Source organism: Rhipicephalus microplus, chromosome 4 (assembly GCF_043290135.1).
Source record: "Rhipicephalus microplus isolate Deutch F79 chromosome 4, USDA_Rmic, whole genome shotgun sequence".
NCBI classification, from domain to species: domain Eukaryota; kingdom Metazoa; phylum Arthropoda; class Arachnida; order Ixodida; family Ixodidae; genus Rhipicephalus; species Rhipicephalus microplus.
Genome location: NC_134703.1, coordinates 153,608,050 through 153,632,856, shown reverse-complemented (window position 1 = coordinate 153,632,856; position 24,807 = coordinate 153,608,050). Strand labels below are relative to the sequence as shown.

Below are 24,807 nucleotides of genomic sequence, written 5' to 3'. Positions count from 1 at the left end.
GCTTTTTTTAAATTTTTTACTACAACATTTTATGTGAGTTTAGTTATTAGCTTAAGTTCTTTCAGTACCTCTGGGAACGCTGTTGGTGTAGCCGGGGGGGGGGGTGGCGGTGGATAGGTTTGAAAGGTTGAACCCTCCTCTAGTGAAAATGTTGAGTTCGGAACATACCTAATGTATGGCTGAACATTAAATTTGCATGAAATCTTTCTGCCTGCTTCTCTGGTGAACGCTAGCTTTTTTTTTTAACTGTGTCCTCGGCCCTATATCTGCTGTGCACTCCGGTATAAAACCATTACGAACCTCAGGGACTAACCACAACTCATGGAAGTTTTAAGGTTAGATAACGAAAACGTACAAGACAAGGCTCCGCCATTGTGGAACAGTAGCTACTGAGCTCGGCTACTGATCGCAAGGTCGTGGTTTTGATATTGGTCGCGGCATTAGCATTTTTATGGAGGTGACATGGTAGTGGCCCATATACCGTGCGATGTTAGTGCACGCCAGGTGGTTGAAACTTCCGGAGCCCTCTGCTATGGCATCTCTAGTAATCCTGCTTTGGTTTGGCACGTGAAAGTCTATATGTTAATAATACACATACGCTTAGCCGTGCACATGGCCCCCCCTGAGCCGGGCGAAGGTTCATTACAGCTCCCCCACCCACGTCCGCTGTGGCACGCCTATGCGTAAAGTAAGGGTTCCAACAGTGACGTACAGGTTCGTTTTTCACGGTCATTTAATACGGTGAAGATTGACTTAAGGATGAGTAGCAGCATGATGGTGATGTCACAGTGAAAGTGGTCACCGACAGGACGTAGCAAAAAGATGTCACAATTTCCGTCGAAAGGGTAGAAGTGGGAGTTAGAGCCGCATCGAAAGCGCAGGACAAGGAGGGGCGGGGCGTCTTGCCAGATCGGGGTTTTCATTGAAAAAAAAAACGATTGATGAAAGATAAACTTGCCTTTACAAAAGCAGCTGATAGTTTATTGTGCATTGATATATCACATCTAGTACAACTCCATTGTATAATGGTGTGTGACAGCTATAGCACTGTGTGATGTGAATGCTTCTACGTTGACAACTAAGGCGGCATATCTCCGTCGCAACGGCTAAACCGCATGGTCATGAGCTAATTGTTGAAGTAAAATTGCTAAAATATACCTGGACACAGCACGCCGTGGGCCTGTGCAAAATGGCGTCAACAAGCACATAATAAACTCTGCACGGTATTCTGTATATATGCACTTCAAAGCATCGTCAATTGAGGAGAGAAATGGTACGGTGCGCGCGCCCAAGTATTGAGGCGACGTACATCTGTGTTCATGCATACACTACAACACTGGGCTTCAACAACGCGGGAGGCCGAGGTTCGTAGCTCGAGCTGTGAACGCACCAAGATGTTCCTTCCTGTTGACGTCTGTCTTGCTCCACCATGGTATGACATTCGCCCGACGACATCGTTGCGTTTCTTTGGCGTTAGTTGCGGTGGTTTTGTTAGTCAGTGCCATTTCGTTCGAAGCACTAGGTTGCGAAGAAACGTCGTTGGTGGAGTGAGTGAGTGAAAACATTTATTGGGAAAAAAAGAGGGCAGGTGCCGCCCTTTAGAAGCCTCATAGTGGGTGGAGTCCTTATTCCGAGGCCCCATTGGTGACACTCGCTAGCCTAGCCCTCTGGGCCAAGGCCCTTTAGGCTTGAAGGTCCGATCAACCCGGCAGGGTCACCACCCACTCCTCTCTGGTTAGGTTAGGGTTGGGGGAAGAGCTGAGTTGAGCTGGCAAGCCCAAACGATGGGGTAGATGTCAGCCACCTGACCACAGTATTGGTACTTGCCAGTGAAGGAGGAATCTAAATGTTGCATGATTGCCGATCACAAGAAAGTATTAGTGAAAAGTCTCAGCAAGATGCGTTCATTGGCCTCCCCCAGCCCCTTTGCAGGAGGTGGGTATTGACGATGCTGATCCCTGCAATAGGTCATATCAATGAATGCCAGCAGATATCCGCCTTCGCGTGGCAGGTACTCAGGATCTAAGCGGGATGCCTGGTGAACGAGTGTTCTGGCCGCCGTGTTCGCGGCTTCATCCCCCATTAGGCCCTGGTGGCCTGGAGTCGAGACTAGGAAACGAGCGGAAGGGTTGATTCCCCGGTTGCTATAGTTCTGCGAAATTCTTTCCGCTAGTTATGTGGTCCAACTAGCTTCGTAACTTCGGCATGCCCCACGCAAATCTGTTATGATACACCGAGGTCAATGGTCGGAGGTAGCTAGGGCAATAGCTTGCAGGCTTTCCTCCATATGCTCAATGTTTCCTTCTGTGGCCCAGATGGTGATGTCGTCAGCGTACAGCGCGTACTTCACACCTGCATACCCCTTTAGCTGTACTGGAAGGTGTATCATCGCTAGGTTGAACAGTGGAGAAGAAAGCAGAGCGCCTTGTGGCGTCCCCCTAGTACCCAATTCGTAAGGTACATATTCATTGTCTTGAATTCTGATGAGTGCAACTCGACCCGTTGGGAAATCTTTAATATAATTGAATGGGTTTGTGCCACATTGAGTCTCATTGAAATATGCTAATATAATGCTGTGTTTTATGTCGTCAAAGGCTTTCTTTAGATCAAATGCTAGGACAACCTTGTCGTTGTGAGGGTGCTCTGTTGGTTGTAATATGTCATGACTGAGTTGTAGTAATATGTCTTGTACTGACGCGCGTGGACGGAAGCCGAACATCGCGTCTGCACATGTGTTACGATCTTCCAAATAATTGGAGAGCCTATCTCGCACCATGGCTTTCATTAGATTTCCCACGCATGATGTGAGCGAGATAGGTCTCAAGTTGTCCGTATTAATTTCTTTCTCTGCTTTCAGAATGAAAGTGACAAGTGATGTTTCTTAATCGAGTGGCACAGGTATCTCCCCTTTCAATATCACAATATTTTAGGTAAAAAGGGCCTCATACTCGCGACCAGGGAGGTTGGCCAGCAGTCTCACCATAACCTTGTCTCGGCCGCGGTCAGTGCCTCTCTGCATTGTGTCTAAGACCGCCTTGAGGTCGTAGAGGTGGAACGGCTTATTCATCTCTTCGTTATCTCTGCCAGAGATATTCCTGACCTCGAGGATCCTGTTTCGTGCAGGGATACTTGCCCCTTAACGCCTCTGCCAGTTGTGTTGTTGTGCCTTCAAAATTGTGTAAAACACGTTGCACGTGTTTCTGCGTTTCTCTCTTCGATTGAGCGGGATCTATTAGGCTGCGGAAGAGCTTTCATGTGTTCTTCCCCGACATGTCACGGGCCGCCATGTTGCAACGATCAATCCAGTTTGAATCACCTGACTGAGATGCATACTTAGCATCCTCTTGGGTCAGATTTGTTATACTTCTTTTCAGCGTTCTGTTGTGCTTTTGTCATTTTCATATTTTCGTCAGACCGCGGCCAGCTTCCCAGAGATGGACTGAATGATTGTCTACCGCTGGGAAGTCCTCCGTAATCTGTATGAGTTTCTCGTGATTATTTGTGTTATCACAAGATTATGAGCCCTTTTTTGAGCTATATCCGTCATCGATAAGACTGGTCCGTGGCAGGGACTTACGGAAACCAGTCCATTCTGGCAGTTTGGCTTGATTCGATGACCGTTTTAGGGGCCGGGTGCGAATCAAGCTGTTAGGGATGCAATGATCACTGCCTAACATTTTTCGGTGTTGTACCACACAATGTGCTGTATGTGTTTGGAAAGCGTGAGATCGGGACAAGTGTCCCGAGTCGCAGAGTTTCCTATACGTGTTGGTTGTGCTGGGTGAGTCAGGAGCGTTATCCCTAGCGTTTAAATGAGCTCCGCTTGCTTTCTACCGTGACCTTCCTCCTTACTCTAACCCCACATTTTGCTGGGAGCATTAGAGTCTCCAACAATGAGAAAGGGATCCCGGCCAGCTATCTTCAGCACCCGGCTGAAAATGTCCGCAAAAGTGATGAGTTTTAGCTTGGGTGGACAATAGATGTTAAGTATATGTAGTTGTGGGTCAGAGCGTCGTAGGGGTAACGCTGTAACCATAATGTACGAATATGTTACCTGCAGGTCGAGGTCTACCCCTTGTGCCGTATATGCTTTTTGTACAAGGATGCAAGTAGATAGCTCTCGCTGAAATGTATTGTACCCGGCAATTTTGGCTGAAGCTACTTGTTCCTGTAAAGCCACGATAGCTGCTAGATATTGGGATGTTTCTAAGTAGAGACGAAAATAAGTGCGCTTAGTGCCATCCTTGAAGCCCCTACAATTCCACTGTACGATTGACAGTAGTTCCTGTGTTGAGTTAGTTCTCCCTAGGACCCTGCGCCATAATTAGCAATATTTGAAGCTGGCTGGCTCTCCACTGCCTGAAGAACAAGAATGAGCGAGGCGTCTTCAGTACCTTCATCCTCAAAATTGCGGTAAACATTGGAGGGCCGAACCACCTTTTTCACGGGACTAGCCCGCCTAATCAATTTAGCACAAGCCTGGATCTAGGCCTTGACATTTCGGGTCACAGCAGCTGTGATTTGCTGAGTGAGTGTAGTCACCAGCTGTTGCATTTGTGCCTGTATTATTTGCGCAATCATTGTCGGCAGCGGTGCCTTTTGGTCGGTTGCACTTTTTTCCAGAGTCGACATGGGGCTTTTCAAGGTGCTAATAAGACGGCCATACGTCACCGGTCCCTTATCCGAGCACAGTGAGGCCTATTCATCACCGCTATCCAGAGTGCCTAGTAAAAGCGATTCTGTACTTTCGCTTGGGAGTGCATTCATTTGCTGCTCTAGTTGCTCATTTTTAGTTCGTAGAGAGGCGAATTCCTTCTTAAGCTCGAGTTGTAAAGGTGATGGGGAGGGAGAGGAGGTGGTTGCGACCCCTGCCCAGTTGCTCACCTTGTTTGTGGCCGCTTAGCTATTATCAAGGGGTGGGAAGCCCCCTTCCGGAGAAAATTACGTCTGGACACTTTGTCCAGATGCATTCCTGTTTTTGACCTTTTTAGATGCCTTGTTGGCGGGAGCAGGCCCGGTTACTTGTCCAGACTAGCCCATCTACGCACCTCCTTTGCCGGAAGCCCTGCTCGTCTTCCTTTTAGGAGCCGCTTGTTGCTTTTCTGGGCGTTTAAGCCGGCGGAATTTTTTCTTGCAGTTTTCGGAGCTGGTGAGATGGGCCTCCCCACAAACCATGCACGAAGGAGTGCACTCGTATTCAGTTAGACTGCTCGGAGGCGTCTACTCGCTGGCCACCATAGCCACGTCTTGTGATATCCGGATGTGGGCAATTGTTTATCAAGTGACCGATTGTCCCACAGAGGTGGCAGGCGGTGACGGTCTTCTCATATTCCCTAACAAGCGTGCATTCAAAGTTGTAGTGAACGCGGCGGGGCACTCTCCAGCCCACGAAAGTGAGCACCACCACGTTCGATGTTCCGAGTTTTCTCACGAACGCCAGCACGCCCTCGCGCCAAACCACTTTGCCTTTAAGTGATGTCATTGTCTCGTCTGGCCGCACGGTGATGACGCCTCGACACACTTCACCTTAGTTTGACATGGCCCCTCAGAGGAACGGAGCCAGATCCCACGTTGAGGTTCCAATCACGGGCAAATTTGTTTGCGGCCTCCTTATGTTGCGTCCCGCAGACAATCAAGTTCTGTGTCTACACTGACCAAACGCTAAGGGTATCGGCAGCTTCGTCACCGAAGTCGACGTACTGAGCAACGGCAACGCCCAGATCTCCAGTCTGGAAGGCCGTCTTCGCGAGTAGAGCTTCACAGGGCTTCAACACCACGACGATATCATCTGCGCTCATCTTGGGAGTGTCGCGTGGGTTCCACTTAATCAGGTTACTCTTCGGCTGTGCGATGCGAGCACTGCCTTTGGAGACGGGACCACTGGGTTTCCTGGCGGTCGGCTTGGGCATCATCTGCTGAGCAGCTTTTCATCGTAGTGTCACGAGCTGGAAAAGGCCTCCATCTTCGATGTTGGCGGGTTCATGTTAGGTGGCCACAGCCTGTCTCACATCAATTTAAGGCCAGGCCATGGAGGCTAGGTCGTAGCCGCGTTGAATAGCGGTCGCCATCGTACAGAGTCTTCAGGGAAGGCCCTGCTTCACCGGAGTAGACACTAACCTCAGTGGATGTCAGCTCCTCCCGGCGTGGCCGGAAGACAGATCGAGCGAAAATGGTTGAATTTCGGCCCGCCTGTGTCGGATCGGTGTCATCAGGTCCCTCTTGACGTTAAGAGATGGTTCTTGACGCTTTCAGAAGGGTGACATCGAAATTTTCACGGTTCTTAGCAAACATTTCCGGAGCCAACGCGTCACACGTCCGATCTCAGCGACGCAAGCAGCGTCCTCCACCATTCTTGTGGAAGCTGCACTTCTACAACGACCTTACACGAAGCGAAAGGCAAAATGCGTAAGTACGTCTAGGGAGATTCTTTGATGTTAATGCGGGGAGAATTTGTCACTGACCTAAAGACGCTGTACATCGCCGCTCTAGTTTCATGATGCAGTACCACTCACAGGTGACGGCAACACTCCATCTCACCTTGCCCCACCAATAGAGATAACTGTTCGTGTGAGCATGTCTGAAAGATACCAGGCGGGTTTCTTAAGCCTCGTGCGTCTGTGGCGATTGCGTAGTTGTAGAACTCTGGCTGTCTGTAATCGCGGACCATGAGGGGTGGGTTTGATACCCAGCGGCGGAACTTATACTTTTTTTTCTCATCCGTTAGTGCGCATTTTACCGATGTCATAACCGTGACGGAAATACATAAGTGGAGTCTTGCTGAACCCAGGCATAAAAATAATGTTTAAAATTATAATTAATTAGGTGTTGGGATGTAACATCCCAAACCGCCATATGATTATGTAAGACTCCGCAGTGGAGGGCTGCGGATATTTCGACCACCTGGGGTTTCTTGACATGCACCTAAATCTAAGCACACGGGCCTCAAGCATTTTCCTCTGCATCAAAAATCCAGCCGCTGCTGCCGGGGTTCAATCCTGCAACCTGCTTTATCAGCAGCCGAGTGCCTTAGCCACTAAACCATCGTGGCATGTAAAAAGTAAAACATAAGCACCGTGCAGTTATCGTAATTATGAGGTGCTTACTCGACCTCCCTCTACCTCACCACATCCGCAGTGCGCTATGAACTTGCCGCGCTTTGATCTTGTACAGATCACCACGGTAATAAAGACACTGTGGACGTATTTTCACTTATAATGTAGCATAAGTGCTACCGCAGTAGTTGAATAAGGATGAACGTAGGGATCGTTTCGAGCCCTTGAACTGATGTCACTGTGAAGATGATAATTTTGTGCACTGGTACCTGTTTTCAGCGCCAACGTCATGATGATCCCATTGTCCTTGTTTGTCTCCTAATTTAATTCTCAATTTGTCTTTCGCTCTTACCCGCGCAGCGCTTCGCGACGAGTTCCGGCAGTTGCCCAAGAGCGTCCGCGTGGCGGCGGGAGAGTCGGCAACGCTGGAGTGCGTTCCTCCCAGGGGCCACCCCGAGCCCACAGTCACCTGGTTCAAGGATGGCGTCCAGGTGCAGCCGGGCACGGGGCGCGTACGCCTTCTGGCCCAGGGCACGCTCCTCATCGCCGACGTGCGTCTCTCCGATGAAGGGCGCTACGTGTGCCGGGCGACCAACATGCTCGGCACGAGGGACTCGCCGCCAGCGCTACTCTCCGTGCACAGTTGAGTGGCGTCTTTCTTTCTATATACATACGTGTATATACGATGCACGTGTATGCATACGATGCGATTAGTAAACGTGCGCTATAAGCATTTGATGTTCAGAGAAATGCCTCGCCTTTTTAAGCGTAATTTTGGAAGTCGCCGCGCAGGCAGACATACAAAGGCGTACATGTACATACCTGATTTTTTGCGTTTCAGTTCTTAAGGAGTTTCTTGAATAAAAAAAGCACATCATATTCTTGGAATGAATGATGATGATTGGAGCGAAGCGTTTGTCCGGGCGGACGGATAGAGACAAGAATACGCGGACGGACGAATGGACGGGCAGATGGACAGAATTACGGACGGATGGAAGCACGGACGGACAGAAGGATGGATGGACGGATGGACAAATGGAAGCATGGACGGGTGGATGGGAAGACAGACGGACGGATGAATGGAGGGACAGACAGAAGCACGGACGGACAGACGCAAGCACGGAAGAATGGACGCACAGACGGGCAGACGTCGGACGGAAGCATGCACAGACAGACAGACAGACAGACAGACAGACAGACAGACACATGGACATACTCGCGGATGGTTAGAAGTACGGATGGACGCATGGACGCTTGGCCCCACTCATCATCCTTCACTTCGTGTATATACTTTAAAAACCACTAACGCCATCTAGTTACCTTAGAGAGTTTTAGTACTGCGGAATGGTGCTACGTACGCATCACGCAAGCGCCTTGCGTTACGTGGCGTCGTTTGCCACTAATCGGCTTTTAGTACACCGTAGTATCCGCGTTCGTAACGAACGTGAAGCATGTTGCGTTATCTGGTTAATCAAAATAGAAGCACGTGTTGTTGACAGCCAATGTGAGCCAATCCAAGTGTTATAGCCAGATTATGGCCATATTTTGAGCCACAGAGCCGGTCGGTGCTTGCCTTCGATGCCGCCATTTTGCAAAACGAAGTCTCGCGTTGTCGCGAACTTGTTCGAGACCGGCGCGATCACCTCAGACGTACGCACGCACGCATCTCATGCGTGCGTACGTAGCAGCTGCGTACGTAACGCGCTACGTGCGCGTTGCGGTCTGCGCATGCGCACTACGCAGAACGTGGCGTCCTTACGTACGCAACGCCGCCACGTACGCAGCGTACGCAGTACTAAAACTCTCTATTATTCTCAAGGACATTTACACACAATGCCATCTATTGAACTAGAGGTGGCTACATACTACATACGGAGGAGGGAACGACTCATGGCTTAAGGAGCTTGACCCCTAAATGTGGACGGCCAAGCGTGCCCTCGTGGACCTGAGGAACCATCGAATACTGGTCTCAAGAGCCAGGAGAGCGGTGAAAGCCAGAAAGTTCCTGGGCATAAGGCGCGCTCTCACCAGATCATTGTACTTAGGTGTTGCTCGGGAAACTGTTTTCACATATAAAAGTTAATTCCTTTTTCGTAAAAACAGCATGAAAAGGGTGGTGATATGCTTAAATAAGCAAAGACATACTTGCTGGATGATACGAAAGCCGCCTGTTGCCCTACGAATAACATTTATTTGTTTGTGACATTTTATTAGTCGATTAATTTCATTGTTTCTTCCAGCACCACTGACACGCCCTGCGGTGCGTGCACGGTATCCGAGACACCGCGTCTTGAGTAATTGACACATGCATGTTGCACACCGTGATATTGCTTGACAAAGATTCTAAATGGCATGCAATAATCTGTATAGGTAAGTTCTCACATACCATGCTTCAGATTAGCCATTTCGTTCTTGTTACAAGAAACGCAACCAGAGACAATTCTAAAATGAGTGTTCGCGCAGCCCTTCACTGGCAATCACAATTTTTTTCTGTGCAGCGAAGCCGTACTTCGTCCGAGTCCCGGAAGACGTGACAACACTTGCAGAAGAATCTGTCGAGTTCGAGTGCAAAGTCAACGGTGACCCAAAGCCGACGGTCACCTGGAGGAGGAAGGATGGAAAGATGCCCATCGGAAGGTACGTCGTGTGGGCGAAAGTACATCACTGCGTGATAAGGTGCTTTCTTTAACAGTTATCACGATGCGTATATACAGCTCTCAGTATATACTGCTTTACTTGTTCTTCATTTGCGTGGTGACGTTGAGGTGCCGATGAACAACACAGCCATACAAGGCGTTGGTCAAAAGTAATTACGTCCGTACTTAGTGAACTTGCGTCCACAAAATCACAGCATTTCCACGGAGTGCATGATGATGAGTGGGGTGAAGCGTCCGTCCGTCCGTTCGTTCTGGCTTCTGTCCGTCCGTGCGTCCATCCATTCGTTCATTCCAGCATCCATCCATGCGTCAGTCCGTCTGTGCGTCTATCCGTGCGTTCGTCCCTGCATTCGTCCGTGCGTTCATTCATCCATACATGCGTCCGTCCGTCCGTCCATTCATCCATCCATCCGTTCGCCCGTCCATTCGTCCGTCCGTCCATCTAGTGAACATTTCAAGTACCGCCATCTCGCATCTTTTCATCATATATTCAGCATATAGAAGTACCGCCATCCAGCGGACATTCTAAGAACTAAACGAGAGGTGGCTACCTACTACTACTACTACGATGACTACTACTAAATACATCGCGGACGCACGACCCACGGTGTAAAGAGCTTCACCCCTAAGCGTCAACAGGCCTGTTTGCGGTCTGAGCGGATACTTCGTTGGTATGGAATTATATTTGAACTTGTCAGTCACTGAGAAAGCGGCGCATGTAGTCTGCGAAGCGCCGGCCTGATTGTGTTTCATACACCTGAGCTGAAACATGGCGGCGAAATCTATTAAGCGTTGCTGGAAGTAGCTTCTCATTTTCAAGGTGCCACTCATACCTATTAGGGATCATTTTTTCCGTGACCTTCCCAACGCATGAGTCAGTGATACGGGCCTCAGATTAGTAAAATAATCCAGTCTTTTTCCCGGTTTGGAAATGACGCACACGGTGGCCATTTTCCATTCAACAGCTAACACGCTGCTGCGCCAGATATCATCGAAAAACTCCAAAAGAAGTGCTTGTTGGTCAGTTGAGAGCTTTCGTAACATGTCAAATGTGATTTAGTCAGCGCCAGGCGCTGTGTCTCTGGACATAGATGCGAGTGCGATGGATAGCTCTGCCGCAGTGAAGCCTGAGTCCATTCCCGAACTGCTCATTCTTGCGTAACTGGGCAGCTCCTCTACTTGTGTATGCGGATAGATAATGTCAAGTATTGCTTTGTGGAGTTCATGGTCGCCAAGTTGTAAAGTGAGCTGCATATTGGCTAAAGCATGGCGCTTCGTCGGGCGCTCAAGCAAGTTTTTGATTATCTGCCAAACTCTCGATTAGAACACATGCTCTGGCAGTGCACCAAATTCGCTCATTTATCGCACATCACCTCTGCCAGATGGGAGGCGGCAATCCGCAGCTCGTCCTTGGCAGATCAGCTCTGGGCTGTCCACCAAGCCCGCGAGGCGGCTGAGGAGCTTGGCATCTCAGTCCCCATGTGGGAGCTGCCCGCAACACAGTGATCTGTATTTTGGAGGACCAAATAAAAGTTTATCCAATCCAATCTCGATAGGTGTAGATGTCCGTTAAAGGGCCACTCACCAGGTTTGACAATTTTGAGCTGGCAAGCGCAATGCGTAGACGAGGAGTTCATGATCACGTCTGCCAAAATTTTCAACGCTACGCGTTGCGGAAATGGGTCAAATTTCAAGATTAAAGCTGCTCGCCCTCCCCTTTACCTCCGCACGCGTAGAGAATGAGGGCATGACGTGGGCATAGGAATGGCCCTACGTACACAGCACTGCGGTCACGTTGGTCCTCTACGTAGACGACTCTGCTCTGTTGTTGTCAACAGTATACCACGTCACATGGCAAAAATTATTTAACACAACATGCGTAGTTTATGTATTTGTTGCTTTAAGAGACGAGTAAAACTTGAAATAAATAATGAAACGCAATAAACAATTGTGCACGTTTTTCTTACATTTTTTCCCATAAATTTCTACGAGATACGGGGCTAATGAGCCAGCGTTTCACATGCGTTCGGGTTCCCGCTGTCAACGCATTGAGCAGACGACTGCCGTGGAACGCTCCTCCGCGTTCGCGCACTCATTGTGCTCATCTACTCTACCGCGTCTACCAGCGTTTCCCAACGATCCCGCAGAAACAGGCAGAAGACTACAAGATAACGCTGGTCAACAAAGCAACGCTGCTCGCGTGCACAGGGGCTGGGCTTGTTCGGGCACGTCATGCGAACGTCACCTCTTGGTCGGGTGCCGGAGAGGGTGGGGAAGAGGTTTGGCTTGTGAAGGCTATGCGGAGGAGCGGCAAGGGTTTCGAACTCGTCTCCTCTCACCCTTGTTTCGCGCCGCTTCAAAAAATCTGTTTTCTCCGCTCGTAATAAAAATTTAGAAAATTTTTTGTGGCAAAACGTTCCTCATCGAACACCCAAGAACTTCCACTGTCTAACTAAAATTCGGTATGGGGCCTGGTGAGTGGCCCTTTAATGCTTTCGCACGTCCCCTGTCAATTCCACCTAGGCAGATCATCAGCCCCGCCGCGGTAGTCTAGTGGCTAATGTACTCGGCTGCTGACACGCAGGTCGCGGGTTTGAATCCCGGCTGCGGCGGCTGCATTTCCGATGGAGGCGGAAATGTTGTAGGCCCGTGTGCTCAGATTTGGGTGCACGTTAAAGAGCCCCAGGTGGTCGAAATTTCCGGAGCCCTCCACTACGGCGTCTCTCATAATCATATGGTGGTTTTGGGCCGTAAAACCCCACACATTAATCAGTAGCCAGATCATCAGCGTATGTCTGTGTGTTTTCGTTGCACCTTGCCAATTCATCCTGTATGTGTACGTTAGCGTTTCTTTTCTGAGCCTCCGAACAATCATTCTGCGGCTGTCCCATAAATTTACCAAATGCCGGTCTGTAAAAGGATACTTTTCAATGTATGTAGCTTGTTTTAGTTGTGGATTTTTGTAGATTGTAGATGAACGTTTTGTTTTAGAGAAGCTTTATTTACGCCGTCGTATTCTCTTCTGAGCCAAAGCCTCGCTCAACACCAGCCAACACAAGCCTCGCAGACACGTGTACCGTCATTCCCAGCACTTCAACATCGCCCCTTAAGAAATTCGCATAGACGGTGGCACCACACTTCGTTCTAGGTATTGGTGAGAAACTCTATGCTAAATGCTATACCGACATGCACAAAAAACAAGCAAAAAATAATCACAGCCTATCCACGGAAAGAATGATGATGAGTGGGGCAACGCTTCGGACCGGTAAACCGTTAATCGTCCATCCGTCCGTCCGCTGGTCGCGTCTGTCTGTCCACCCGTCTCTTCGTCTCCTTCTGTCTGTCTGTCTGTCTGTCTGTCTGTCTGTCTGTCTGTCTGTCTGTCTGTTCGTCCCCTTTTGTCTGTCTGTCTGCCCGCCCGTCTGTCTGTCCGTATGTTCGTCTCCATCTGTCTGTCTGTTTGCCCGTCTGCTTGTTCATCTCTGTCTGTCTGTCTGTCTGTCTGTCTGTCTGTCTGTCTGTCTGTCTGTCTGTCTGTCTGTCTGTCTGTTCGTCCCCTTCTGTCTGTCTGTCTGCCCGCCCGTCTGTCCGTATGTTCATCTCCATCTGTCTGTCTGTTTGCCCGTCTGTCTGTATGTTCATCTCTGTCTGTCTGTCTGTCTGTCTGTCTGTCTGTCTGTCTGTCTGTCTGTATGTCTGTGTCTGTCTGTCCGTCCGTCTGTCTGTCTGTCTGTCTGTCTGTCCATATGTTCGTCCCCTTCTGTCTGTCTGCCCGCCCGTCTGTCCGTATGTTCGTCTCCATCTGTCTGTCTGTTTGCCCGTCTGTATGTATGTTCATCTCTGTCTGTCTGTCTGTCTGTCTGTCTGTATGTATGTATGTATGTCTGTCTGTCTGTATGTATGTTCGTCCCCTTCTGTCTGTCTGTCTGCCCGCCCGTCTGTCTGTCCTTATGTTCGTCTCCATCTGTCTGTCTGTTTGCCCGTCTGTCTGTATGTTCATCTCTGTCTGTCTGTCTGTCTGTCTGTCTGTCTGTCTGTCTGTCTGTCTGTCTGTCTGTCTGTCTGTTCGTATGTTCGTCCCCTTCTGTCTGTCTGTCTGCCCGCCCGTTTATCCGTATGTTCGTCTCCATCTGTCTGTCTGTTTGCCCGTCTGTCTGTATGTTCATCTCTGTCTGTCTGTCTGTCTGTCTGTCTGTCTGTCTGTCTGTGTGTCTGTGTGTTTGTCTGTCTGTCTGTCTGTCTGTCTGTCTGTCTGTCTGTCTGTCTGTCTGTCTGTCCATATGTTCGTCCCCTTCTGTCTGTCTGTCTGCCCGCCCGTCTGTCCGTATGTTCGTCTCCATCTGTCTGTCTGTTTGCCCGTCTGTATGTATGTTCATCTCTGTCTGTCTGTCTGTCTGTCTGTCTGTCTGTCTGTCTGTCTGTCTGTCTGTCTGTCTGTTCGTATTGTGACGACGCGAGATTGATGAGCACACAAAGCGGCTCAAACAAATACGATTTATCGATCGCAGGAAACAGACTGCAACGACTTCTTCGTCTTTTACCCTCAGCCAAAGACACTCGCGCTCCTTCGTTGTCCTCACCACTGGCACATACGCGCGTCATTATTCCCCCTTTAAAAAAACATCGTCCCGATGTTAAACGTTTGAGAAGCAAGGCGAAACCAAAACTGCACAGTTAGTCACTGAAAGTAAGGCTTCATCCGAAGCACGTGGACAATTTCTGGTGAATGTCTGCGCCGCTTTGAACACTGCACGCCGTCCGGAACAACCTCGTAGTTGACGTCACTAATGCGTCGCAGAACCTTGTAGGGTCCGAAGTATCTTCGCAACAGCTTTTTGGAAAGCCCACGCTGACGAACAGGTGTCCAGACCCATACTTTGTCGTCCACGTTGTATATGACGGGTCTGTGCCGGAGGTTGTAATACTTGGCATCGTCGTCTTGCTGTTTGGTGATTCGCAACCTGGCAAGTTGTCTGGCTTCTTCTGCTAGCTGGGTAAACTCTTGGGCGTCTGTCTCATTGCCATCATTTTCATGAGGGAGCATTGCGTCTAACGTTGTTGTAACCTCGCGTCCGTAGAGGAGACTAAAGGGTGTCTTCCGAGTGGTCTCTTGACGAGCTGTGTTGTAGGCGAACGTGACGTAGGGCAAAATGATGTCCCAGTTCTTGTGCTCTACATCTACGTACATGCTTATCATGTCAGCCAGGGTCTTGTTGAGGCGTTCGGTGAGCCCGTTGGTCTGGGGATGATACGCCGTTGTCTTCCTGTGAGCTGTACCACTTAGTCGGAAAATGGTGTTCAAAAGCTCGGCCATGAACGCAGTACCTCTGTCGGTGATTACTATTGCGGGGGCACCGTGTCTTAAGACGATGGCTTCGATGAAAAATTGCGCCGCTTCAGCTGCCGTTGCCCGTGGCAGAGCGCCTGTCTCCGCGTATCGGGTCAGGTAATCCGTGGCGACGGTTATCCACCTGTTTCCAGTGGCAGACTTTGGGAAGGGGCCCAGAAAATCCATGCCAATTTGTGCAAACGGTGTCGCCGGCACTCGAACAGGCTGCAGCAGGCCAGCTGGTTTGATGGATGGTGGCTTGCGGCGCTGGCAATCTAGACATGCCTGCACGTAAGTTTTGACAACTTCGGCAAGTCTTGGCCAGTAATAGTTCTGCCTTATTCTCGCCAATGTTCTTGCGTAACCCAAGTGACCAGCGGTAGGTTCGTCGTGACAGACTTGCAGTACCTCACGGCGAAGCGAAGAAGGAACGACGAGCAAGTAGCTGCTGCCGGTGGGTGAAAAGTTCCTCTTATAAAGAACGTCATTTCGCAAGCAGTACGACGGCAGCCCTCTCGCAAATAACTTCGGAACGCTATTCGCTCGCCCTTGTAGGTAATCTATAAGTGGTAGCAGCTCAGCATCGCCACGCTGCTGTTGAGAAAAGTGGGCAGTGTCCACAATTCCGAGAAAGGCCGTGTCGTCATCGTCGTTGTCCGAGGATGCCGTCTTAACAGGAGACCGAGAAAGACAGTCGGCATCGGTGTGTCGTTTTCCCGACTTGTAGGCAACAGTGAAGTCAAATTCTTGGAGCCGAAGACTCCATCGTGCAAGGCGGCCAGACGGATCTTTCAAGTTGACTAACCAACAGAGAGAGTGGTGATCGCTGATAACGGTGAATGGGCGGCCGTACAAATAAGGACGAAACTTCAGGACTGCCCATACCATTGCAAGACATTCTTTTTCTGTCGTAGTGTAATTAGCTTCAGCTCGGGACAGCGTCCTGCTGGCATAGGCGATCACGTTTTCATTGTTGTCCTTCGACTGTACGAGCACTGCTCCAAGACCCACATTACTAGCGTCTGTGTGAAGTATTGTCGGTGCGTCTTCATCGAAGTGGGCCAGCACGGGGGGTGTTTGCATTCGCTGACGAAGCTCGTGAAATGCCTGCTGTTGGTCTTCGCCCCATCTGAAGGGGGTATCCTCCCGAGTAAGCTGTGTCAATGGCCATGCGATGCGCGAAAAATTAGCAATAAACCGCCGGTAGTAGGCACAGAGACCTAAAAAACGTCGCACTGATTTTTTGTCTGATGGTGTCGGGAAGTTTGCCACGGCGGCAATTTTATCCGGGTCGGGTCGGATCCCTTGGCTGCTCACGACGTGACCGAGGAATCGAAGTTCGTGGAAGCCGAAGTGGCACTTTTCTGGTTTTAGAGTAAGACCGGCCAAGCGTATTGCTTAAAAACTGCTTCGAGCCTTCGTAAGTGTTCCTCGAAAGTCGCCGAAAAGACAATCACGTCATCGAGGTACACCAAGCAGGTTTGCCACTTAAGTCCCGACAAAACCGTGTCCATGAGACGCTGGAATGTTGCTGGCGCCGAACACAAACCGAAAGGAAGAACCTGAAATTCATAAAGTCCGTCGGGCGTAACAAAGGCGGTCTTCTCACGATCTTTCTCATCCACTTCAATTTGCCAGTAGCCGCTTTTTAAGTCCATAGACGAAAAGTAGCGTGCGTTTCGTAGTCTATCCAATGAATCATCAATACGCGGCAGAGGGTAGACGTCCTTCTTTGTGATCTGATTAAGCTTACGGTAGTCGACGCAGAAACGCAAGCTACCATCTTTCTTTTTGACGAGTACTACAGGTGATGCCCAAGGGCTGTTAGACGGCCGAATAACACCATCTTCTAGCATCGTTTTCACCTGTTTTTGAATTACCTCACGCTCCTTTGGGGCGACTCGATAAGGATTTTGCCGGATGGTTCTGGCATCGGAATCCGTGATGATGCGGTGTTTCGTCAGTGCCGTTTGACCAACTCTTGATGTGGATGAGAAGCAGCCGTAGAACTTGTTGATCAGCGTGAGAAGGCGGTCTCGCTCAATGGGAGATAACATTGGACCAACGTCTACAGGTGTCGGTGTAGTGATAGTAGACGCTGCTGCTTCCTCCACTAAATGACAATCTTCTGTTTGCGCGAGTTCGTCAAAATAGGCAATAGCCGTGCCTTTAACTATATGTCGGCGTTCTCTGCTGAAATTTGTCAATAGCAGTTCAGCGCATCCGTCAATAACAGTGATGACAGCCCTGGCTAGTGAATGCGAGCTCCTTGATGTGTTCAGCGACGCCAGTACCATTTCGTAATTTGTCCCAGTGCACGGATACGAGAGAACAACTTCGTGGCGGCAGTATGACGTCGTCATCAGCAATACGGAAGTGAGGTGGCTGGTGTTCCTCATCTGTAGCAGTCTCCGAGCTTACAGTGAACGTTACGCTTCTGTCACGGATGTCAATCACAGCCCCGTCTTCGAGCAAGAAATCTATTCCCAATATGAGCTGTTTACAGCACTCGTGGAGAATGATGAGGGTGGCGACAAAGGTGGAACCAGAAATGAAGAGTCGGGCCATGCACTTTCCAACCGGTGTCATCAACTGACCTCCTGCAGTTCTTATATTGGGTCCCTGCCATGGCATTTTCACCTTCCTGAGTCTTTCGGCTAGCTGTAGGCTCATTATAGAAAAGTGGGAGCCTACATGTGTCCACAAGTGCCGTCACTTGGTGGCCGTCAATGTGAACGATGAGGTCAGCGCTGATAACGTCGGTTACGTCGGCAGTTGTCTCATTCGTCGAATTAGTCGTTGCTGTCGTCTTCTTCGGTATCGATGGCTTCGAGCTGTCACTTGTCTGCAATGGGGGCTGTTCGGAATTTCGAATATTGGCAACCCCACCCCCCGAGGTCGCTGCGTCTAGTTTCCCCGTCGCGGGCTAGGGGACCTGCCCCTGGTGACGTCGGCAAAACTGCGACGATTAGGTGAACTGGGCCGCGCAGGAGATGGAGAACGTGATCTGGGCATTACTGGATTCTGCGGCGGTGTGTTCACATGGGCGTAGTTGTACATGCGTTGATCGTCGTACGCAACGTAATCAGGGTAGCGAGGAAATCTCGAGTACTGAGCGTCGCGATAACGGCAAACTCTGTAGACGTGCCCAGCTTCGCCACAATGAAAGCATACCGGTCGACGATCAGCGGTACGCCACAAATCGGTTTTCCGACGCTGGTAGGTAAGTGGAGACTCACTATTGGGCCACGTTGTGGGGCGACGTTGTGGGGCATGTTGGTTATACGGCATTCGTCTTGTCGGAGGAATCGGTGAGGTTGCGAAAGTGGTCAGTGCTGACAGTGGCTGTGTTTGCAGGGTTGGTGGTGGTCCAGTCATTGGGGTCTGCTGTGCTGAAGGAGCGACGACGGGGCGTCGGACTGCATCAGCATAAGTAAAATGTCGTCGCACACCATTATAGCCGGATGAAGAGAGAGCATGGCGGACCTCATCCCGGACAACATCAGCGACAAAAGACAATGCCGGCGTCGGTTCAGTTGCTGGAATTAAAACAAGCTGCCGAAGCTCCTCCCTCAAAACCTCCCGGATGACTTCCCGCAGAGGCCTGTCGTTGTCGCAGAGGCTCGCCGCAGTCGTGGCAGGGCTACTCGCTCCAACGTTGACCGGGTTCTGCTGGCGGTACCGTTGCTGTAGGGCCCGTTCAATAGCTGTGGCTTCTTTCGTGAACTCAGCTACTGTTGTTGGCGGATTTCTCACAAGCCCAGCAAACAGTTGCTCCTTCACGCCTCGCATTAGATACCGGAGCTTCCTGTCTTCCGGCATCTCGGGATCCGCCCTGCCGAAAAGACGGGTCATGTCCTCGGCGAACATAGCGACGCTCTCGTTTAGTTTTTGAATTCGAGCTTCCGAGAGACGTTGCGCATTCTCCTTTCTGTCAAGACTACTGAAGGTGTCAATCAGCTGGTTGCGGAAGTCATCTCACGTAGGCATGCTTCTTTCCCTGTTAATGTACCACGTCTGGGCGTTGTCTTTCAGGTAGAAGTACACATTCGTGAGCTTGTCTTCTGGGGTGGCCCACTGGTTGCACTTCGCGCAGCGTTCGAACTGGTCCAGCCAGTCTTGTGCATCTTCATAGGTCTCACCATGAAAGCAGTCAGGAATCATGGGATTCTGAAGTGTCATGTGCGATGTAGCTGCAGTGGCCATGGTGGTTGAAGGAGGCAAGCGATTGCTGGCAGTTTCTGGAAAGGGATTGAGCTCGGGAGCTAGGCCTCGCAGACGGCAGCTGGAACGGTGGACTGGTGTGTCGACGGGTGGTAGTGATTCCGGGCTTGAATGTCGGGTCCGCGAAGGGGTGCCAAGCATGAAGACGTACCCAGCACTTCCACCAGTGTGACGACGCGAGATTGACGAGCACACAAAGCGGCTCAAACAAATACGATTTATCGATCGCAGGAAACAGACTGCAACGACTTCTTCGTCTTTTACCCTCAGCCAAAGACACTCGCGCTCCTTCGTTCTCCTCACCACTGGCACATACGCGCGTCAGTATGTTCGTCCCCTTCTGTCTGTCTGTCTGCCCGCCCGTCTGTCTGTATGTTCGTCTCCATCTGTCTGTCTGTTTGCCCGTCTGTATGTATGTTCATCTCTGTCTGTCTGTCTGTCTGTCTGTCTGTCTGTCTGTCTGTCTGTCTGTCTGTCTGTCTGTCTGTCTGTCTGTCTGTCCATATGTTCGTCCCCTTCTGTCTGTCTGTCTGCCCGCCCGTCTGTCCGTATGTTTGTCTCCATCTGTCTCTGTTTGCCCGTCTGTATGTATGTTCATCTCTGTCTGTCTGTCTGTCTGTATGTATGTATGTATGTATGTATGTATGTATGTATGTATGTATGTCTGTCTATATGTTCGTCCCCTTCTGTCTGTCTGTCTGCCCGCCCGTCTGTCTGTCCGTATGTTCGTCTCCATCTGTCTGTCTGTTTGCCCGTCTGTCTGTATGTTCATCTCTGTCTGTCTGTCTGTCTGTCTGTCTGTCTGTCTGTCCGTATGTTCGTCCCCTTCTGTCTGTCTGTCTGCCCGCCCGTCTGTCCGTATGTTCGTCTCCATCTGTCTGTCTGTTTGCCCATCTGTCTGTATGTTCATCTCTGTCTGTCTGTCTGTCTGTCTGTCTGTCTGTCTGTATGTCTGTTCGTATGTTCGTCCCCTTCTGTCTGTCTGTCTTCCCGCCCGTCTGCCCGTATGTTCGTCTCCATCTGTCTGTCTGTTTGCCCGTCTGTATGTATGTTCATCTCTGTCTGTCTGTCTGTCTGTCTGTCTGTCCGTATGTTCGTCCCCTTCTGTCTGTCTGTCTGTCTGCCCGCCCGTCTGTCCGTATGTTCGTCTCCATCTGTCTGTCTGTTTGCCCGTCTGTCTGTATGTTCATCTCTGTCTGTCTGTTTGTCTGTCTGTCTGTCTGTCTGTCTGTCTGTCTGTCTGTCTGCCCGCCCGTCTGTCCGTATGTTCGTCTCCATCTGTCTGTCTGTTTGCCCGTCTGTATGTATGTTCATCTCTGTCTGTCTGTCTGTCTGTCTGTCTGTCTGTCTGTCTGTCTGTCTGTCCGTCTGTCTGTCTGTCTGTCTGTCTGTCTGTCTGTCTGTCTGTCTGTCTGACCGTATGTTCGTCTCCTGTCTGTCCACCCGTCTGTCCGTGTGTTCGTCTCCTTCTGTCTGCCTGTCTCTCCGTCCGTCCGTGCATCTGATGAACACTCCAAATACCGCCATGTCACACGTTTTCATCATATATTCATCATATACAAGTACCACGATCTAGCGGGCATTCCAAGAACTAAACAAAGGTTGGCTACCTACAACTTCATACATCGAGCACGGACGACCATAAAAAACACGGCATATTTATTCGATTGACCACAGGCTTTCGCCGAACACACTTTAAGGTTTAAAAAGTGGCTTTCAATTTTTATGGGGTATACACCCCGTGCAATGTACTGACGCACCGCGTTGCGGCCGTTAGATCAGACAGTCATTGAAAGCCTGAGCACAACCAAACGATCTCCCGATACCCACTAGCACGTACTTTATCTGAATCAAGAACTGCTGCGCAGTCGATTGTACCAACATGTATGTACACGTCGTGTCCTGTGGGAACGACGTTTTACTGTTGATCAACTCGTCTCCGCTTAATTGGGCAGTGAAATAAGTGGATCATAAAATAATCAAATAAGTGGATCAAATAATTATTTTGTTTCCGCTCCCTCTGCCGATTCGCGTTTCGCCACTGCATGCTTGAATTTGTCTGAGACCCCACCTCTGTAGGTGCAAGGATCTTGCGTGACGTTCCTGCTGCTATAGAGCTGATGAAAAAAATGTATACAAGGCATTTCAATTCAGCTCGAGGCCGGTGGAGTGTTTTAATGGATCGTAATATTTATTCACTCGCCGTTTACCCTTCGCAGTTTTGAGGAATTCAGTGCGAGGTCACTTGGTGCTTTGCTAGGTCGATGGGGCCTTTAGTTAAGAGGCGAATAGAGTTACGCAGCATATTACCGTAGCAGCGTTATGCGCACACCGCAACGATCAAGCTAATAAGTCGGTTGGTTGGTTGACCTCACTAAAGGGGCACTACCCACTATGAGGAATCGTCCATGAAATGAGCGGTGCTTTGTTACATTATAAATTTGTTTAATCTGAAAATGTTTAGCAATATATCGTCTTCGAAATAGCTAACTAGCTTAATTTACAAAAAAAAACTAACGTTGCTGAAGAATAAGCCTGATTTAAATAACCTTAGCATTCAGCTCGTTTCGTTTCGCGTAGTAAATTGAATATATGGCATCACTAACGCTCTTGTGACTAAAACCCAGGGCTGAAGGAAAGAACCAGCGGAAGTGATAAGTTGAATCCCTTCTTTGGGAGTGGTTCATCCAGGTGTCTTTTTTCTTTGATTCGTAAACAATGTGCATGTTAGAAATAAACTGTGCATGCCGTAGAGTAGCAGATCTACAGGGTAAAAACGAAGTTTTGCTAATGCTGTAGCAGCGGATGTATATGTCAGTGTATGTTTTGCAGATATAAACATGGGAAACATAAGCAACATAAAGAACGCAAAAGGTTGTAGTGAATGAGGGAGGTGTGTTGGTGGTCGAAGTGGCCGTGCCGTCAGCGTCGCCGCTTTACACAGTGAATTGAGAGACGAAACGGGGCGGTGGCGTCCTTTCTGGCCGAAATCGTAGCTCGTTCTCTTTCTTCCCTGCACCTAAAGCTCTTAGTATGAGCTGCGCGAACGGCGAGGTTAAGCTTATGATAATATTTTGTGACGATGGTGCCGTGAAAATTTCAAGCAAAACATTCGCCAGACTCGGGGCATAGCTCGGCAGACTCTCTCATGAGTACACTCACTCATACTCATTTGAACGTGTGACTGCGAGTGTGAGTGTGTACTGATGGGTGTGAGTAGGAGTGAGTAGAACGTGAGTGAGTACTCATGAGTATGAGTAAAAGGGAGTATGAACGTGAGTGAGTACTTTCAGTGTGAGTAGAAGTGAGTATGAACGTGAGTGAGTACTCATTAGTGTTAATAGGAGTGAGTATGAACGTGAGTGAGTATTCTGAGTGCGAGTAGGAGTGGGTATTAATGTGAGTGTGTACTTCGAGTGTGAGTATGAGTGAGTATGAACGTAAATGAGTACTTATAAGTGTGAGTAGAAGTGAGTTTGAACGTGAGTAAGTACTCATCAGTGTGAGTATCCGTGAGTATGAACGTGAGTGAGTATTCATGAGAGTGAGTAGGAGTGAGTGAGAGCTCGTGAGTGTGAGTAGGTGCGAGTATGAACGTGAGTGCTGATGTGTGTGAGTAGGTGTGAGCACCTGTAAGTGTGAGTGGGCGTGAGTGCGGAAGTGAGTGAAAGCCTATGATCTTGAGTAGGCGTGAGTAGGAAGGCGAGCGAGTATATATATGAGTTTTAATTGAGATGCACGAAAAATTTAAGTACAAAAGGCAGACACCTGCACATGGTGCATTGTGTCCAGGTGGCTTCCTTTTGTACTTCAATTTTTGGCGCACCTCAGTTAAAATGAATAACGTCTCGCTCACCAGACCATGCTTCTCTAAGAATGTGAGTAGTCGTGAGTATGAACGTGAGTCATGAACGATGAGTGTGAGTAGGCGTGAGTATGAACATGAGTGAGTACTCTGTTTTTGAGTATAAGTGAGTATGAACGTGAGTGAGTACTCTGAGTATAAGTGAGTATGAACGTGAGTGAGTACTCATGAGTGTGAGTAGGAGTAGGTAGGAACGTAAGTGAACACTCTGAGTGTGAGAAGGAGGGAGTATGAACGTGAATGGGTACTCATGAGTGTGAGTAGGAGAGAATATTAACGTGAGTGAGTACTCTGAGGATGAGTACAGGAGTGAGTACTAATAAGTGTGAGTAGGAGTGAATATGAACGTGAGTGAGTTCTCATGAGTGTGAGTAGGAGTGAGTATGAACGTGAGTGAGTTCTCATGAGTGTGAGTAGACGTGAGCATGAACGTGAGTGAGTGCGAAAGCTGAAAAAATTGTGGTGAGTGAGTATGAGTGAGTAGTCCCTCAAAGTGCCGACCTATGCTCGGTTGCGGGAAATCACCGTGGCATCAAGCCGAGCCCGCTGCCCGGCCCTCTCACCATGATTTTCACTGCGAGCGGCCACGGAGCCATCAATATTTCTCAATGTTCTGAGTATTTTGCGAGTACGCGGGCATTAGACACGCTTCAATAATATACTAGGTGTGAAAGAATAACAGCTCATCACGACCGCTATGGAGTCAGCATGTTGCCTTACGCATACGCGCATTTAGCCGTCAGTACTGATGACGGGCAGCAAGACGCTCACTAACGCAGAAAACGTGGCCACTTCAATAATAATAACACTAATTTATTTATTCTGACATGTGCATATTGTACACTTCCATGCCATGTTATATGTCGCCAAGATGAGGCAAAAGGGAACAGACATGACTGTTTCACAACCCGGTTCGAGGAAATAAGAACACGAAGCAATAGTGCAGTCAGCAAGAAGCCTTGCAGGTTTTCCCATTTATTTATGGTGGCGTCGCGGAAGAATGTCCCCTTACGATACCTTTAAATCCTGTTAGAAAAATTACCGCACGGGCCACGGGTACTTGTGTCACCATATATGGCGGCACAAGCGCCCATGGCAACCATACCAATAAAAGCAATGAGCAATCAGCTATCAAAGCAACGATGCGCTGCTGTCTGCTAAAATACAGTGGGTGGCTAAAACTCGCAACGTTGTGAGCCCGCCGCACCACAAGTGGTGCTGCGCGCGGCTTTCAGGCGCCCCCTATAGGTCTCTAACGGAGGGTTACATGTGTATCTAAGGATTGGCAGTCATTGTCTGTTAGTTCTCATCATAGGCGTGTCCACGGTTCCCTTTCAGGGTGCGCGCTCCCTCTTGAGTCAATAAATGGGGCAGTCTTCGCCCCCCTCTCTTAGGTGATTAGGGGGCGGCTTCACCCTGCCTCCCCCCGCCCGGGGTGCACACGCCTATGGTTTTCATTACTATCTTATCTAACAAAGGAAAACGAGCCCTTCAATTTCTACTTCTTATCTCGGCTCTAACTGATGATAGATACACTGTAAGGTTTCGATTGATTGATACGTGGGGTTTAACGTCCCAAAACCACCACATGATTATGAGAGACGCCGTTGTGAAGGGCTCCAGAAATTTTGACCACCTGGGGCTCTTTAACGTGCACCCAAATCTGAGCACACGGGCCTA

General features: G+C 49.5%; 1 protein-coding gene across 2 annotated transcripts in view; it reads left to right on the top strand.

Moving 5' to 3' along the window:
- Positions 1-24,807, top strand: part of LOC119172916 (protein sax-3-like) — a 261,096-nt gene that overhangs the window by 178,519 nt on the left and 57,770 nt on the right. For both annotated transcript variants that reach the window (XM_075893779.1, XM_075893778.1), the window contains exons 3-4: positions 7,413-7,694; positions 9,551-9,689. In XM_075893779.1, the coding sequence (XP_075749894.1) occupies positions 7,413-7,694; positions 9,551-9,689 (421 nt within the window). The remainder of the gene's footprint in view (positions 1-7,412; positions 7,695-9,550; positions 9,690-24,807) is intronic.